The sequence below is a fragment of the Barbus barbus genome (genome assembly GCF_936440315.1).
Source record: "Barbus barbus genome assembly, chromosome: 41".
Classification (NCBI taxonomy): domain Eukaryota; kingdom Metazoa; phylum Chordata; class Actinopteri; order Cypriniformes; family Cyprinidae; genus Barbus; species Barbus barbus.
Window position 1 is genome coordinate 18,327,146 of NC_136719.1, and position 18,784 is coordinate 18,345,929.

At 37.0% G+C, this 18,784-nt stretch overlaps 2 protein-coding genes across 5 annotated transcripts; one reads left to right on the forward strand and one right to left on the reverse strand.

The window, feature by feature from the left end:
• The first annotated feature begins 856 nt into the window (after positions 1–856).
• Positions 857–12,292, forward strand: LOC306860581 (CDK5 and ABL1 enzyme substrate 2-like). 4 transcript variants are annotated; one of them, XM_079402346.1, is made up of 9 exons: positions 857–1,389; positions 2,808–2,900; positions 6,117–6,194; positions 7,688–7,781; positions 7,978–8,143; positions 8,369–8,466; positions 8,801–8,907; positions 9,633–9,837; positions 10,000–12,292. In XM_079402346.1, exons 1-9 carry the CDS (start codon positions 860–862, stop codon positions 10,138–10,140), a joined length of 1,512 nt encoding a protein of 503 aa, XP_079258472.1. In that variant the 5' UTR covers positions 857–859; the 3' UTR covers positions 10,141–12,292. The 4 variants fall into 4 exon arrangements, with proteins under 4 accessions (XP_079258472.1, XP_079258471.1, XP_079258469.1 ...); XM_079402343.1 differs by having other exon boundaries at positions 858–1,389; positions 7,978–8,155; XM_079402345.1 differs by lacking the exon at positions 6,117–6,194.
• Positions 12,293–12,338: 46 nt separating this feature from the next.
• LOC306860582 (proteasomal ubiquitin receptor ADRM1-like) lies at positions 12,339–17,908 on the reverse strand. The gene is made up of 10 exons (XM_079402347.1): positions 17,810–17,908; positions 16,759–16,968; positions 16,547–16,663; positions 16,316–16,439; positions 15,992–16,078; positions 15,095–15,176; positions 14,768–15,015; positions 14,536–14,693; positions 14,270–14,372; positions 12,339–13,150 (listed from the first exon to the last, which is right to left on the reverse strand). The coding sequence occupies exons 2-10, from the start codon at positions 16,966–16,968 to the stop codon at positions 13,059–13,061; spliced, it is 1,221 nt and encodes a 406-aa protein (XP_079258473.1). The 5' UTR covers positions 17,810–17,908; the 3' UTR covers positions 12,339–13,058.
• Between the last annotated feature and the right edge of the window lie 876 nt (positions 17,909–18,784).

Here is an 18,784-nt window from a genome sequence, read left to right on the forward strand (position 1 = left end):
TATTTACATAACAGAATGAACCATATAGATATGATACTTTAACTCCTGTAATGAGCTCTGCTGAAACTGAGAGCTTAGCAAAGGCTTATGCTAGCCAGCATTGAATTTACAGCATCATGTGGAGTAGATGTATAAAGAGATCACAGAAGTATAAAGTATAAGAAATAAAATGTATAAAACCCATACAGAGCAGTGTCTAGTTAAACATTACAGTGTGAATACAAGTAGAAATTGCATAAACGAAAATTCATAATTGGGCTGACCCATAGACTATACCACATTCAAGAACATTTTGTTTTTGCTGCTACTGTGAAGATTTGTTGCTATTTGTGCTATTGTGTACATCTGTTTAGGCAAATACATTCCCTAAGAAATAGGATGCATAGAGTGGGGTGCTTTCTGATAGTTAAGGGTGAAATTAATGCAGATTTTTTTATATAATTAATTTATAGAAATTAATATATCATTTATATTATTATAAAATTACAAATAATAATATAATAATATACAAATAAATAAAATTAATTAATAATGAAATAATAATTTAAATAACAATAATAGTAATAATAATAATATAAAATTTGTAAAATTATTCGTCTCAAGTATCATTCTCATTAAAAAAATATATTATTAATCAAAGACAGCAACAGATGTCTGTAATATTTCTTATGTCCTCCTGTACATTTGAAGCAAAAGTATTGTACAAATTTATGAACCAAGACCTCTCGTCCAATCCGCTGAGGCAAAGTCTCATTTATATGCAAGTGTCAGTGATTTGAACCAATAGGATGTTAGGGGGCGTGGCCAGCCCCTCAGCCGGTCTAATAGGTCCGTCTACTTTTAGCTTACTCACAGTAGAATGGCGGCCGCTGCCTGCGGTCCTCGCGGCTGTCCGAGGACTAATTCAGCCAAACCACACAAAGAACACCTGCGAAAAAGCCGGGATTCCCGTCGCAGACAAGCAGCACTGTTGTTTCTCACAAATATATCTTTGGACGGAAGACCGGTTTACAACCTAAGCAATGGAATCGCTGGCAACAGGGAAGCTGAGAATCGGTGTCTGGATGTCGGTTCGGCGGCGGCGGTGACGGGTCTCCCTCTGTCGACAACCAGCAGCTACGGAACATTCACCCAAGTGTCATCCTCCATCAGCGGGGGAGCAGCCACCCCTCTACCGACGACTAACACTTACCCTGCTCCTCTGAGCCCTCCTCCAGCATTCAATCAAGGGAGCTGCGACGTTTTTACGGAGGATGGACGAACAGATCCTTTGTCAGTCCAGGCACCCCCGCTTTCACCGACCTCTGGACCGGTGAATCCGCTTTTAGGATCCAGTAAATCACCCGGCCAATTCCCGGGATCTAATCCTGTGCCTGATCCCCGCCAAAGGTGAGTTTTGTTTTTTGTCATGCAGGTTGGCAAACAATGAAACGCGTTATGACATTTATTCAGTGGCTGGTAGGCTATTGTATGCATAAATTACACTATTCATAACAAATATGGAGTAAATATGTGATGCAACCTTCTTATGTAAAGGTGCTATCTGTTATAAGCAATTCTAAATATTATGTTTATGAAAGCTATGTGTTTATTCCCAAATGGTATCAAGATTTTGATTTTATGGAATATCTGGCCTGTTGTTTACATTCGATTATGACGTTTGAAGCAGTGTTACAAACAGTATGTTACAATACGAGAAACAAAACAAAAACAGATCTATAAGGGACTTCCGCCTTATTGTCTACAACTTTCATTTTCATCTTTGAAGAGAGGTCTTGTTTTCTAGGCATGAATTTGACAGGAAATATTTCTGCGTCATTTTTTATACCTGTTAAGATGAATAGATCGGGGTGGCAATCATAAGGATTTCTGGTTTTGAATCCTTAACTGATGCAGTTCTTGTGCAATGCTTTAAATGAAAAATGTTTGGAAAAATAAAGCCAAAACCATAATGTGTAGGCTATCTGCATTTTGTAAATCAGTTAACTTACATTGGTTTGCATCAACGTAGCATGATTCTTGATATATTTTTGACATAAGGAAAATAATCATCTGCAGTTCATTAAGTGAGTCAAATTAATTCAGTAACTTATTTGACTGATTTACTATGTGTTTACTCAGGCCGTGCCATATGTTTTGTGATTCACTAAAGTAATCGAATTATAAGAGTCATTCATTAATGAATCCGAAATTAAAAGTCTCGGTGATAAAGTGTGTACTACTGTCTGATGGAACAAAGTTATTAATGAATGATTAAGAGTAACAGAAGTGCTTGATAGTTATATGCAGTGTAGGCCTAATGAGTGAGCTCTCAGACTTTAAAAGTAATTTGTAACTGTGACAACAAAGACAGTGATTAGGAAAACCCATAGGACAGATGGAAGGTTTGTATTATGATAAGATATCACTGCTGTCAGAGTAGATGATTAAGGGGCTGCTGAGTCAGTCAAAGAAGTATAGCTTACAGGCCATCATCCAGTCACAACAAGCATTATCTGCCTGAAGGTGATGTTACTCATGTGAACCCGAGCCTCATGATCTCACTGCAGTACATATGCACATCATTTCCTGTTTGTCTTTTTTGTTGCTTGCCTTTCATCTCTCTTCTGTTCTGTTCCTCTCACCCTCTCGTCTTTTTATGTAAGGTCTGCTGATGGACTGGTGACCTTTAAGCCTTAATTTATAGTCAAGAGCCGAAAGATTAAGCTTTTGCTTCAATTTAATCCATCCCAGTTTTTTCTAAGTGTTTACAAGTTGAAGCAAGCCACATGTATTTATCTCTAAATTTTATTTAATTCTTGTTGCAGGACACGTAACCTCTCTGGGTCTCCAGGGCCAAAGGTTTCCAAGAAGGTGTATTTCATCAAGAATATGAGACAGTATGACACTCGAGGGAGCAGGTGAGTTGGCGGGTGGGATATAGTTTGCAAAATAATTTCCCTATGAGGAGGAGCTGTATTTGTTTTGGTTTTTATTTTGAATAAATAGTCTGTATATGCAAGATCAATTTAGACCAGGGGTCTTTAAGCTTTTTCAAGCTAAAATTGTTCCTCTGTTGAAGACCCCTGATTAGACCCCTGCACTTTCTATAATTTAACTGAACTTCAGCTTCCTAGATGTAGTTTTTTTTTTTAAGTTTAAATTGTTGAATGCATTTTTTGTTGTCATTTTATTTCATATAATTTTTCATTTTCAGAAATTATTTTGAAATATAATTGGTCCTCTGTTAGGCCAGTCCTTTATTAGCACTTTCTTACCAACAACTTCTGAAGAATGGAGGTATTCAAATAGTCCATACTGGGCTCATGTTAGATAGGGTGAATATAAAAAATAGATGCTTGTGAAGTGGATGCTGGACTGTTTCCTCAGGCAGTAAAGTTCTTTGTTATATAACTGCAATTTGCTCTCAGGCTAAGTGAGACAGACTCTGTGATTCCTTAGCTAACTTAATAACTGGCATAAGTGCTCACTGAGATAACTCACTTCGGTTCTTACGCAGACGAAATGGGGGATAGATGTGTCTGCCTACATGGGGAACAACTGGGCTGAATTAAATTAATCTTGAATGGAACCTTATATAGCAATGGTATCTTCTGAAAGTAGAACTGCACCTTTGCAAGAACCATTAAAATGTAATGAAACTCAGTTACGTAAGATAAAAGCTTCCAAAAGAGTTTTCCTCCCTGATTCCTTTTCTTTCTTTCTAATTTACTTTCCACTTCTGGTAAAAGTGCCATAAACCCATCTGGCTCTTTTGACTTTTGAATCCTGTATTTTTTTCTATTGTAGTTTTCTTTTAATTGCATTATAAAATATTATGACCTATATGCAACCTATGACTTATATACACCTATATATATATACACACATATGTATATACACACACACACACACACACACACACATATATACAGTAGGACAAATAAGTATTTGATTCACTGCCGATTTTAAGTTTTCCCACTTACAAAGAATGGAGAGACAATATTCATCGTAGGTACGCCTCAGCTGTGAGATACAGAATATTAAAAAAAATCCAGAAAATCACATTGTATGATTTTTGAATAATTAATTTCCATTTTATTGCATGAAATAAGTATTTGATCACCTACCAACCAGCAAGAATTCTGGCTCTCACAGACCTGTTAGTTTGTCTTTAAGAAGCCCTCCTATCCTCCACTCATTACCTGTATTAATTGCACCTGTTTGAACTTGTTACCTGTATAAAAGACACCTGTTCACACACTCAATCAATCAAACTCCAACCTCTCCACTATGGGCAAGACCAAAGAGCTGTCTAAGGACACTAGGGACAAAATTGTAGACCTACACAAGGCTGGGATGGGCTACAGGATAATTGGCAAACAGCTTGGTGAGAAGGCAACAACTGTTGGCGCAATTATTAGAAAATGGAAGAAATTCAAGATGACTGTCAATCTCCCTCGGACTGGGGCTCCATGCAAGATCTCGCCTCGTGGAGTATCAATGATCCTGAGAAAGATGAGGGATGAGCCTAGAACTACACGGGAGGACCTGGTCAATGACCTGAAGAGAGCTGGGACCACAGTCTCAATGGTTAACATTAGTAACACACTACACCGTCATGGATTAAAATCCTGCAGCGTGCGCAAGGTCCCCCTGCTCAAGCCAGCACATGTCCAGGCCCGTCTTAAGTTTGCCAAAAACCATCTGGATGATCCAGAGGAGGCATGGGAGAAGGTCATGTGGTCAGATGAGACCAAAATATAACTTTTTGGTATGAACTCCACTCACTGTTTGGAGGAAGAAGGATGAGTACAATCCCAAGAACACCATCCCAACTGTGAAGCATGGGGGTGGAAACATCATGCTTTGAGGGTGCTTTTCTGCAAAGGGGACAGGATGACTGCACCGTATTGAGGGGAAGATGGATGGGGCCATGTATCGCGAGATTTTGGGCAACAACCTCCTTCCCTCAGTAAGAGCATTGAAGATGGGTCATGGCTGGGTCTTCCAGCATGACAATGACCCCAAACACACAGCAAGGGCAACTAAGGAGTGGCTCCGTAAGAAGCATTTCAAGGTCCTGGAGTGGCCTAGCCAGTCTCCAGACCTGAACCCAATAGATAATCTATGGAGGGAGCTGAAACTCTGTGTTGCCCCAAAACCTGAAAGATCTGGAGAAGACCTGTATGGAGGAGTGGGCCAAAATCCCTGCTGCAGTATGTGCAAACCTTGTCAAGAACGTCTGACCTCTGTAATTGTAAACAAAGGTTTCTGTAAAAAATATTAAGTTCTATTTTTCTATTGTATCAAATACTTATTTCATGCAATAAAATGAAAATTAATTATTCAAAAATCATACAATGTGATTTTCTGGATTTTTTTTTATATTCTGTCTCTCACAGTTGAGGTGTACCTACGATGAAAATTAGAGATCTCTCCATTCTTTGTAAGAGGAAAAATTTGAAAAATCGGCAGTGTATCAAATACTTATTTGCCCCACTATACATATATATATATATATATATATATATATATATATATATATATATATAGGTGATTAATTTTACACAGGTTAAGGAAATAAAGACAAACATACAGTGCAGGTGTTATTTTCTGATATGATCTTGAATAGCATGCTGAATTTTACCCCCTTTTTTCACTCAAAGTGCATTACATCATCAATCATGAAATCAAATTTTCACTCATGCACATTCACCCCCAGCTTCATGACATCAGCAGTGATGTAATATGGACCCTTTGACCTCACTGAGCACATCCTGTGTCACAAGCTGCTGACCTGTTAATTGTGATGCTGTTGAGACCCCTGGGAAATGTGACGGGGTTTGTTGTAATTAGATTTGGTCCTGCTGACCAATCTGCTGTGACTTGGAAAGCTACATGCTGCTTTAATATTTGGATTTGTGGTTGAAGAATGGATTGACTTTTATTTTTTACTCATTTTGTCACCAATGTCATTCCAGGGCTATAAGATCTCCCATTTGCTTTGTGCTGCATGCTGTTGTGACCCATATGCACTTGTTGTGGTGTAAACATGGCTGGTGTACTGTGATGGTTCGATGTTTAGGTGACTGATGTTGTCTGTTCTGTGTGCACTTGCCATCTGTGTCCTGCAGGGTTGTGCTGATCTGTGCCAAGAGATCCCTGTGTGCTGCTTTCTCTGTATTGCCCTATGGAGAGAGTTATCACATCAGGTACAAAGCCACCACAGTCAGCCAAACAACTAATTTCATATCATGCAAACCCATACATGAGGGATGGACAAATCAGCTGTTCTTTTCTTTCTTTTTTTTTAAGCCTGGTTGATGAAATATGTTCCAAAATAAATGATTAATTTGTAATGGAAAAAAAATTGTGATTTTTCTCACAAAGCCAGATGGTCAGTGTAGAAAGTGCACTGATGTTTTTAAATAAATTATTTTCATGAACACTACTGTTGAAAAATGTGGGGTCAGTAAGATATTCTTTAAAGAAATCAACACTTTTATTCAGCAAGGATGCATTAAATTGATGAAAAATTATGTAAAGACATTTACAAAAGATTTGTTTCAAATGTTATTTAAAAAAAAAACACACAACCAGGTTCCCGCAAAAATATTTACAGTTGTTTACAATATAAGAAATGTTTTTGAAAAACTAAATTAGCATATTAGAATGATTTCTGAAGGATCATATGACATTGAGGACTGGAGTAATGCCTGCTGAAAATTCAGCTTTGCCATCACAGGAATAAAGTGCAAAATATATTAAAACAGAAAACAGTTCTTTTTAATTGTAGTAATATTTCTCAATATTACTGCGTTTACTGTATTTTTAATCAAATAAATGCAGCCTTGGTGAGTATAAGAGACTTCATTCAGCATTAAAATCTTTTAAATGTATCATTTTATGATCCTCGCTTTACCTCGCACTCTTTAATGTTGTCATATCATGTGGGATCAAATTTCCTTGATGTTTTAAAAAGGGATTTTTGGTGTAGTCGGAAAATATTATGTAATTTGTAGAACTCAAAACATCATCCCCAGTCCAAAAAGCTTTATTAATTTTTTTTCTGCACTTTTCAGTGTGGATTATTTTCTGAATTGAATACATAGGGTCAGTGTAATTCGTTGGAAAATCAGCAGCATGTGTCTTAGAGGAGCAAAGCACTTCAACACATTTGAAAAAAGGGTCTGGAAAATTATGAAAAACTAATTTTAAATTTTTACATGTTGAAAAAACTCAACATTTTAAGTGGATTTCTGGGGAAAAAAATAAATAAAAAAATATATGATATGGCACTATTAATGTAAGATTTAAATGTATATAAATTACATGCATAATGTGTCATCCAGCTTTGTGCAAGTGAGTGATTAGGTTTTGGCTGTCCAGAGATCACAGTGATTTGTCCACCTGTCATACATCCAGTCACATATTTTTTTTTTTTTTATAATTTAGTCAATGTGCTTTATCGCTTAAAGATGTGCTGCTGTATCATTTTAAGCTTTAATATAATGGTGCACTATATTTATAAATGGACCAGATTAAAAGCAGTCTACTGAGGCCTGATGCTGGTATATTAACAGCGTCTTTGCACCAGACAAACAAACAGACCATGGATTCTTTATCTCAATATCTGAATAAAACCGATTATTTCAGGGAAGTGTTATTAAATTCTGAATGTTAATATTTTATCAACCCTCTGCAGTGACTCTAAACTAGAAGCCCAGAGACAGAGACACTCTTCTGGTGGAGTTGATATGGTCCCAGGACTGGAGGGAGTGGAGGTGGACTTTGGAAAGGTATTTCTCTAAGAAGATTGAACAAAGGCATGATTATGTGCCATAGAAACCTTCTTGTTTGTTTATTTGCTGGTGTGTTACTATCCGTTTTAAAGCATCATTGTGCAAGGTGCAGTACCGGGTCACTGGGTGTGTGCTTTGCACAATGTATATGTTTGTGTCCATGCTGATAGCTCTGGAATGTTTTGCGTTGCAGACAGTATCATATGCCGGTTTTCTGCTTCCAACTAATGCCTTGGTCAGGCAGAAGAGCAGCGGCCCACCTGACATCAGTACAGCTCCGATGCCAATGTCTCGCAATCGTATTAATGGGCAGAAGAACTTCACCCCTTCACGAAACAGCACAGTTGGACAGGATAATGGTGTGTTACATGGTCAGTTACATACATTATGTACAGTAAAAATAATAATATTGTGAAATATTACAAATTAATTAAATTACAATTTAAAATAAGTTAGTGTCACACGGTCCTTCAGAAATCATTCTAATACGCTGATTTGCTGTTTAAGAATCTTTTTTTTATTATCAATGTTGAAAACAGTTGTGCTGCTTAATATTTTTGTGTAAACTTTGTAACTCTTACTAGGTGTGGACGAGCTATCAGACTATGACCCCAACTTACTCAGTGACCCACAGTGGCCTTGTGGGAAGCACAAGCGAGTCTTAATTTTCGCATCTTATGTGGTAAGCTCAGTTTCAATATAATCTCTTCTAGCATGATGCCAATGAAAAGGCTTTGCAAGGACATCTGAGTTACACTACAGCGTGATAGTGATTCATAATCCTTGAACCCAGCTTATGACCTATATCAGTTCACACCAGCATGTCATATGATAATAACCCTAAGGGCTCAGTATGGTCTAACATCTACAGGCATGAAGTATGCTATCTTATGTATCATAGCTGACTAGGCTTTAGCTGTAAAAGTTGAGTACTGGCAGCCACAATTGTGTTTTATTAGTCATAAAAACCCATACATTTTTTACGACAACTGTAAGACTCTCCTTGTCCCCTCCAGACTACGGTTATTGAGTATGTGAAACCATCTGACCTGAAGAAAGACATGAACGAGACATTCAAGGAGAAGTTTCCTCACATAAAGCTGACACTCAGCAAAATCAGAAGGTAAAGTCATTTTTATGTCAAATTAAATGGATAAATACAGCAGTTGTGTTGCTTTTAGTGCTGTCAAATGATGAATCGCATCCAAAATAATTTTTACATAATGTTTGTGTGTACTGTGCATATTTATTGTGTGTGTGTATATATATACACATGCACCTATGTATTTAAGGAAAACGTCATGTTTATTTATTAAATCAATTTTTATACAAGTTATATGAATACGTATAAATAAATGCATGTTTATATATACACAGTACACCCGTATAATGTAAACAAAAATATTTTGGATGTTTGACAGCACTAGTTGCTTTGGACCGTGTCTGTAAGAAAATTTAATTGTGCATCTTTATTTCTTATATTTCTATTCTGTTTAGATTGCCTTTACCATAATCTTTAAAAACAAATCTTGCAGATCTCAAAATGAATATTTATTTTTAATATGTATTCAGTTATTGGCTACAGCTTGAAAATGATCAACTTTTTGCATCATCCAGAAATTTACTGAATGCATCCCTAGTTTAACAGAAAATATGTGAACACAGGAAATTAATGGTGCCTATGAATCTATTTTTATGGGGTCTTTAGCACATAGCACTATCGCAATCACAATTTAGATTTGGTTGAATGAATTACCAATGAATTATCATACAACATGGGCATGTTGTAAATTGATCATCATTAAGTTTGCAAACTTCTTTTTCTCCTCATTTTAATGACCGTCACAGTTTGAAAAGGGAGATGCGCTCGGTGAGCGAGGAGTGTGGCCTACAGCCGGTTACCATAGCTATGGCTTTTGTTTACTTTGAGAAGCTGGTTCTGCAAGGGAGGCTGAACAAGCACAACCGAAAGCTGGTGTCTGCTGCTTGCGTTTTATTAGCTGCCAAGATCAGCAGCGACCTCAAGAAACAAGAGGTCAAGCAACTGATCGATGTAAGTGTCTTACTGCTTCGGATATTCATTTCAGAGACTTAACCGTTGTTTATAGGTATGTGCTTCGTGTTCTTGGTTAATATGATTTATGCACTGACTTTCTCTCTCTCTCTTTCACCCTACCTATTTCTTCTCTTTTTCTATCTGCCTGACCCTGAACAGAGGTTGGAGGAGCGTTTCCGAATAAATCGCAAGGAGTTGATTTCCCTGGAGTTCACGGTTCTGGTTGCTTTGGAGATGGCACTCTACCTCCCAGACAGCAAGGTCATGCCTCACTATCGCAGACTGGTGCAGCAGGGCTGAAATGGAGAGGTCCCTTAAAGGGATAGTTCACCAAATTAATGAAAATTCTGTCGTCATTTACTCGCCCTGATTTTGTTTCAAAACATGTATGACTTAATATCTTTTGCTGTATGTTTCACAGAACAAAGTCATTTGTACAGGTTAGGAACAGCATGAGGGTGAGAAAATGAAGACAGAATTTTCATTTTGGGGTGAGCTTTGCCTTTAAACAACCTGTATACAAGAGAAATGACGCTCTTGTCTTATGGCAGTTCTGGAAGGTTATTTGTATTATTTATTGATTAAATTGATCAGTGGAATTTTCTCTCCGCTATGTCCAGTGGTCTTGGCACTCCATCTTCACTTGTTTACGTCCTTCATGGAACTGATTTTATAAATCAAACACATTTAGGGAGAGGCTTACTTTTAGCGCTGATTATTTTTATCCATTATTTCTTTCCATTTTTGTAATACCACAAGTGCTTATTAACCACCTTATCAAAGCTTTTTCTTAATGCACCACTTTATTTATGCAATGTTTTATTTATGGACCTTAATTTTATTAGAATTCATAATTTATGAATACTGAATATATTTTCAATGACTCTTCACATGGGTGTTTTTCTTTGTAATTTTTTTCCCGTTTCGATGAGTTTTGGGGTATGTGTGGCATTCCGATGCGTATCCAGCCAGGCACTCTATGTTAGAGATGACATTTAACGGGCACATTAATTGTGCTTTTATCTCTCACTCTCCTTTTTTTCTCCTTTAACTAGACTGGGGTTTAATAGTGGTATGATGTTCTTTGAGACACCGCAATGCATTTTAGGTAGCGTTGAATGTAAAAACGTCTTTTGAATATGTGAGTGCCATTTTAAACATTAATCAAATGTTTAGAGAAACTGAACCATTTACCACTTGTTTTTCTTATAGATGCAAGTGTTTTTGAATGTCTTGACTTAAGTCTTATGTTATGGTTTTCTCAGTTCCATTGCACAGCTGTGACAATGACAGTGATGAAATGTTTAATTTTTAGCACCCTACTGTGTCCTGTTCTTCTTATGTGCAACACTGATTGAGCACGTTTCAAACGGTTCAGTAGGTTGTACAAATAACTCCACACCTGTATATTAAACTGTTGTATTTGGTCACAGGGGAACGCCACCTCCTTGACAGAGTGAGTCTGTTTTGTGTTGTGCAGTGTTAAATATGAACTAACGTTCCTGAATCTTGTTGGTTAGCGTTCATACAATATCGTCTTATTTTTTATCTCTGATATTCTTCTTTGGAAACGTTTATACACCATAGGAATGGCCTATGTTTACTTTCAGAACCTGGACAGTATCACAGTGTGCAACATTACCAGAAATATGGAACGTTGTTTTTACATCTGATTTCTGTAGCTACATTTGATTTTGATTTTTTTGACTGAGAAGCAGTAGCACATAGCCACCATCTAGTGGTGGTCTTTTTAACATGATGGCTCTTTATGGTGAGAGCTTCTTTCCCTCAGGGATTCAGACTGGTCAAAATTCACATTGCTGAGACAAATTATTAACTATGGGAGGGTAATTGAATTGGAGAGAATTGTGGGTTATCAATCATCACTATTTCTTCAAAGTATAAATCTTCACTGAGCTTTGAAGAATGAAGTGCCTTTTCTATTACATTTGTCAGTATGGTTCTGCTGCCATACCGTTTTTCACACATCTTGTCTCTCTAATCTATTTGATACAGAGTAATCGCACACCTTGACACATTATGAATGTGATTGTAGATCCAGTTGGAAAACCATGTGACGTGTTGATTGAAATCTCACTGTATGTGAATACATTCACTCCTGTGATACTGTCACTGAAGCTTTGAGCATGTGGAACGGTACAAAGCACTGTGAGGGAATCCTGTGACCTCCTGCATGAGAATACTGTGTTTTATGGTGTCTATGAATTTCTTCCAAAAGCTTTATTTTTTAAAATGGTCTATTTTAGCAGTATGCCATAGAATGATGTGAGGATAGTTGAACCAAAAACCACTGAATGTTGGTGTTTATTGGGCTAGGCTTTCGTTTCGTTTGGACTGAACTGTTACCAGGGTCCTATATGTTGTGGTGTGTAGATGCTGTGTCTTTGTCACTTTTTCTATTTGCTTTTATAAAGATGTTTTTAATTGTTTCAGTTGCTTGTGGAGTTTGTCAATTTATACACACCAAAAAACTATTTACCTGTTGATGCAAGTTTCTTTATTTGGAAAAGGATTTTAATAACAGTAAAAGACCTCCTGATTAAAATAGAAATGTGAAATATCTATAGTTTGGACACAAAGGTAATCACATCCCAATGTCATTAGTAAAGCAATAAGTAGCTATGTGAGGCCACTCAAACAGAGAAATGTTAAAAGCACATTAAACTTGGCATATTCATCCTAATTAACCCTATCTATTTTGTAAATTTTTTAAATGTACATCACAGTACGGAAAAAAAAACTAAAACTGTCACTGTTACATTGCGACTGGGATAGGATTTAGTGTTTAAAGGAATAGTTCACCAAAAAACTCATTTTTACTCTCATGTCATTCCAAACCCATAAAACGGAATAATCCTAGAAAAACAAGTCCAGGTAACCAAAACGTAAAACATCCAAAAGGGTTGTAAAATGAATCCTTATGAATCAAGAAGTTAATCCAAGTCTTGTGAAGGGATATGATCACTTTTTTTTCAAGATTTTCAATTGACGAACAGAAACCTCTCAGGTTTCATTGAAAAATATCTACATTTTCAATAACAGAATTTTCATTTTTGTGTGAACTATCCCTTTAAAAAAACTAAACAAAACAGATTACCTTAAACATGACATTTAGCTTGACAAGATGATGCTCTGGAAGCTCTACAGTGAGAAAAGTTAATCTGATGAATACAGAAGCAGCTCATGTAGAGAGTTGCCTAATCCAAACTCATGTCCTCCTCGTCATCTTTCTTGTCTCCTTCATTCGACTTGCCTTCACCTTCCATGGCCTTGGCAAATGCTTCCACATCTAAAAACAAAAAGAGCAAAAACAGCTATTCTATCCATTATAAGAACATTCTTTTCTTTCTTGAAATCTCAGTTTTTTATTACACGATGTAAATCTAGCCAAAAACAATTGTCTAGATACTTTAAAGCACATCCAATTTTGCCCTTGTAAGGGCAAATTTGACATTCTGTATAAACCACAGACTTATCAGAAGGATGTCTGGGAGAGAGGAATGTGTGTGTGTGTGTATATATATATATATATATATATATATATATATATTATATATATATACACATACACATACACTCACCGGCCACTTTATTAGGTACACCTGCTCAATTGCTTGGTAACAAATTGCTAATCAGCCAATCATATGGCAGCAACTCAATGTATTTAGGCATCTAGATGTGGTGAAGACGACTTGCTGAAGTTCAAACCGAGCATCAGAATTCGGAAGAAAGGGGATTTAAGTGACTTTGAATGTGGAATGGTTGTTGGTGTCAGACTGGCTGGTCTGAGTATTTCAAAAACTGCTGATCAACTGGGATTTTCCACGCACAATCATCTCTAGAATGGTCTGAAAAAGAGAAAATATCCAATGAGCGGCAGTTGTGTGGAAGAAAATGCCTTGTTGAATGTCAGAGGAGAATGGGCAGACTGGTTAGAGATGATAGAAAGGCAACAGTAACTCAAATAACCACTCGTTACAACCAAGGTATGCAGAATACAATCTCTGAACGCACAACACGTCGAACCCTGAAGCAGATGGGCCACAGCAACAGAAGACCACACCGGGTGCTGCTCCTGTCAGCGAAGAACTAAGAATCCAATAGAGCACCTTTGGGATGTGGTGGAACGGGAGATTCGCATCATGGATGTGCAGGCGACAAATCTGCAGCAGCTGCGTGATGCTATCATGTCAATGTGGACCAAAATCTCTGGAATGTTTCCAACATCTTGTTGAATCTATGCCACGAAGAATTAAGGTAGTTCTGAAGGCAAAAGGGGTCCAACCCGGTACTAGCAAGGTGTACCTAATAAAGTGGCCAGTGAGTGTATATGTTATGTGAAAGTATAAACAAGTGTTTAGAAATGGAATGAGGCAGATCAGTTTGTGTACATTTGAAACATACTGACCTCCTTTATTGGCCGCCTCTACAGCTTCTGTAGGTAATCCAAACTGATTCATCAAAGGGCCCAACTGCCCTGATGCCAGTGCACTGCTGAACATACTCATAGCCTACACAACCCAGAAAGAGTGCTGATGAAAATTAGAAGATATATTCTAAAAAATAATCTTTGCCAGCAAACTTTTCTTGAAATTAATTTACTAAGCATACACAATTGGAGATGAACCAAAATTTAAAATAATTTCTATACATCACTATATGCAATAGTCAAACCTGCTGAAACTGTGGAGAGGTGAGAGTGTTTTGAAGTTCTTCTGTGCTTAGAGGGAGGGATTCTCCAGATGGGAGATACGGCAGGAGCCTCTGCTGCACTTCTGCATTAGCGAGAATTGGGGCCATGACCTCAGGAGTCAAAACACTTGCAAGGTCCACTGAAGAAAGAAAGTTGACATGTCAGCATGTAATCCAAGGTTTTCCTTACAGAGAACTAACATCATGATCTCACCTCCCTGTCCTGCTGTAGGCACATTCATTGTAGCTAAGATGCTCTGCAGGTCACTCAGTTGGATGGGCTGAGATGGGCTGGTGGCTCCAGCAGAGAGAGCGGGGCCAGCAGGTGTGCTGGGGGTGGGTGCGGGTGAGGCTGCGACTGTTGCAGATGGAGTTATGGGTGTGGTTGGAACCTGGGAGGAGCTGAGGCGTGTGGGGGCCGAGGTGGATGATGGAGTGGCGGCAGTGGACTGACTACGAGAGCTAAAGATGAAAGAAGAATATTTCAGTTGTCACTGGATTAGGTACGATCTTCCATATCCAATCTATTATCGATTGTTACCTGGAAGATGAGCTGCTAGTAGCTGGAACTCCACTTCCAAGCAGGCTGGCCAGACCTGGTCCTGCCAGAGCCCCCAGACCCCCTGCAGACCAAACAAATATTCATGATGTTACAGGGATAGGCGTCAGCGAAGAGATAACCTTGTAAAAATATGTCTGGGTTCATGTATTTTATATATAATGGAACATATTAACTTTAGATTAAATCTGATCATAAGAAAATACAAGGGATCAAGGTTTTGCTAGTAAGAATGGACCTGTTAGCTTCTGTTGGTAGACAAATAGCAAAAAATTCATTTTTTGTCATAGTTGACATCCATTCAAAAGTAGCTGTGCATTCTGATGACATAAAAATATATAATAATTGGAGTCAACAGCGATGGGCAATGCTCTGACATGCGCTTCTTGCTCACATATTGCTTCCTGTCAAGTATCTTCTGTCCTGTGTAATATAGGCAAAAATGCAACAACAAAAAATTAAGAGAATATCACATTATGAATTTTTTTTTTGTAGATTTCCAGATCAAATCCTATTTTGAATTAGCTTTTATTTTATTAATTTCAGTTTTATTTTTGTTTAAATTTTAATAATTTAATTATGTGCCTTTGTTATTTTATTAGTTTTTGTTGCCTGTTTTTAAAATGTTATCTTTTATTAATTTTTATTTCAAATCAAGTTTCAGTAATTTTAGTACTTAAACTTGTTTATTTCAGTTTTCAATTCTTATTTTTTAGGGTTTATAAAATTTTTATCTAATATTTCTAATAATATCTAATATTTTTTTTTATTTTATTTTACTTCAGCTTCATTTCAATTACCAAACACAATTTTAATAGATTTTGTTAACAATAACAATACTGTCACAGAGAGAGAAAATAAAGCAGCATAATTACTCGCCTAGTCCACCGAGTCCAGTTGGTCCTATGAGTTGCATCAGTTGGTTGTGGCTCATATTACCAAGAAGACTCTGAAGGCCACCTTCACCTGGAGAATAATGTTAAAGTATCAGTGGTGAAACTGCAACTGAGAATACAGTTCCGAGACCTAATTTTCTACACAATTATTTTCCTTTACAACATTCAAGCTTTCCACTATGATCAATACTAAGAACTCAAAGCATGTGTGTCAAGTTTATTATAACAGAAAAAATACACATTTCAGCTTTAAAATTAGTGTTTAGAAAAGGTATCAGAACACTGGACAAAAATACTTCAGAAATACCTCCAAGAGCAGACAGCTCATGGCTGCTGCCACCTCCACTTCCCAGAGTGCCAGGTATTGGTGGGTTGTTGAGGTATTCATTCACTTTCCTGCAGTACTCCTCATCTTTATCTGTCTTAGGCTCCTGAAAGGTCAAATAGGGGTGATTGCTGAAGATGTATTTCAGGTCATATTTACAATAAATTTTTAATGAGCAATATAAGATGCCAAAAAGCTCTCAGACTGGCATACCTGCAACCAAAAGAAGAGTCTTTTGGAGCCAGCTTTAAACTTAAGCACAAAAACACGGCCCGTGGTGCACTGATTGACCCTCTTGAACTCACAGTCATCAGGAAAAATGATCAGGTCCTTGTAAAAGGAACAATGAAAATATTACTATTTTTAAGATCAGCATTACAAAGGAATTTGGCATATTCCAACTGTTTATATGAGCGTGTACTAACATCCTCCACATTCCCTGCGGTTCTGTCCTTCCAGCAGAAGTGGATGAGCGAATCGTCTGTCTGCTGAATGTACACAAGTCCTTTGCGCTTATCCGGGGTCACGGTGCTGCCCTTTAGGGTCATTTTTCCAGCACGGAACTCTACCAGGTATTTGCTTGATGAGCCCCGGGATCCGGACACCAAGCTAGGGAACAGAGCTCCAGACGACATCTGTAGCAACAAAGAAAGTTAATTTAAATTGTTCCAGTTTTTAGGCCGTTGTAGCCTAAATGTTTATGTGTAATAAATTGTATGTTGCATCAAAGAAAATATTTATATTTTATTTACAGTTTGTAATGTCTACTTGATACTTTCTCATATAACACAAAAATAGATTTAAACCATCTTTTTTTGGTATTGTTGGTATTTTCAGCCAAATTTATCATGTAATTAATTAGATAAAAATGTAATCGACTGACAGCCCTAATATTCAGCCATTAACATCCTTCACATTCCAAGTGGAGTATATTTAGCCCTTTATAGTTATTAGTTACTACATTTTCAAAGTTACAATTATTGTTACTCGTGTAAAATAGTAATAAATTACTAATAATAATATACTATGCAATTTTTCAGTCTAATAATCATACAAATGTTTTTTTTTTTTGTTTGTTTTGCATAATAGTAACGGCTAATAAACGAAATGATAACAAGATACTTTAGTCACAAAACTGGCAAACACAAAAGATTAGCATGCTTATCTTAGACGAGCATCACTGTCCGAAATACATCATCAGTCTGCTGCCTGTTTCAATGTAGTAAGTTAAATGCGCAGGAAAGTTATAATATACGGACATATAACACATTATCATTAATGTGAAGTGAGAATAAAATTAGTTAGCTACTAATCTATGAGCAACTGATCCGCAGCTAAACCCGAAGCTAACGCTAATTGGTACGTTATTGAGGAAACCATTTAAAACAAAAAAGCTTTTAAACACTGCCTTCTACATTACACATCTACAAATACAGTGCTGACGAATATGTGGTATATGACAAACATAAAACTTACATTTCTCTCTTTTTCTAGTTAAATTCTAAGATTTCTTTCACTTTCCTGATGTCGACCAACGTCTACTAGCAGAAGGGGCGGGACGTACGTTCGATTGGCGGAGGATTCTTCATCCTTTGCTCTGATTGGTGGTTGCACATGTCAATATGCCCACACAAATTACGCTGAATTGTGCAGCTACGAGTTGTTTATCAAAGACTGGGGTGATAAGTGTAACCTTTTAGAGGTGTTAAATTACGTTTTCACCACTGTTAAAACATTTGAGATCGAATCATTGCTGGGCAATACGTTACTTGCCTGGCTTCTTCTGTCATGAATGAACAATTCAATAATTCAGTTGATATCAGGAGTGGTGAATCATTGTTCTCTTAGGTTTCAAATAAGTCTTGTTTTTCGTTGTGGTTATGACTAATGAACTGGGAAGAAATCCATAGCAGCTATTATGCGATTGTTTTATTATATGCATTTGTATTGAGTGTATAGTCAACCCATCCATGTAACAGTGTAACTGAACTTTAACCCTTGTATCGTGTTTTCACTTTTTATTAAAAGAAAAATTATACTATTAATTATTTTTTTCAAACTCAGACTCATTGGCCTTGGCTCATTTTCCATGAAGAACATATATCAGAACAAATTTTCAATGTAGCACTTTAATTCATAAATGTGGTCTAACAAAGGTAAAGGGCAAATTTTGACCAAATATGCTGTTTATATTGCTTGTAATTGGGATGAAGTAAACATCTGTTGAGTATTTTACCATATCATTTTTGATTGTGCTGAATTAAAAACCCAAAACTGCAGCGGGTCCACCAGACCCACGAAAACTGGCTGAGTAACAAAAATATGAACACCACACAAGGGTTAAACAACATTAGTCTGACTTTGGAGCAAAATAGCCCTTAAAAAAGGTTTGTCTCTTGAGCATTAGCAATTCTTCGTCAAATGAATTGTTGAATCATCTTATAATTATAC

Coding starts and splice junctions, on each gene's coding strand:
- LOC306860582 (XM_079402347.1), bottom strand. CDS start 16,968: ATGTCGTCTGGAGCTCTGTTCCCTAGCTTGGTGTCCGGATCCCGGGGC. Junction 15,177..15,991: donor AACTGGACTCGGTGGACTAG/GCGAGTAATTAT, acceptor TTTGGTCTGCAG/GGGGTCTGGGGGCTCTGGCA. Junction 15,016..15,094: donor ACTAGCAGCTCATCTTCCAG/GTAACAATCGAT, acceptor TTTCATCTTTAG/CTCTCGTAGTCAGTCCACTG.
- LOC306860581 (XM_079402343.1), top strand. CDS start 860: ATGGCGGCCGCTGCCTGCGGTCCTCGCGGCTGTCCGAGGACTAATTCA. Junction 6,195..7,687: donor GGAGAGAGTTATCACATCAG/GTACAAAGCCAC, acceptor AACCCTCTGCAG/TGACTCTAAACTAGAAGCCC. Junction 8,467..8,800: donor TAATTTTCGCATCTTATGTG/GTAAGCTCAGTT, acceptor TGTCCCCTCCAG/ACTACGGTTATTGAGTATGT.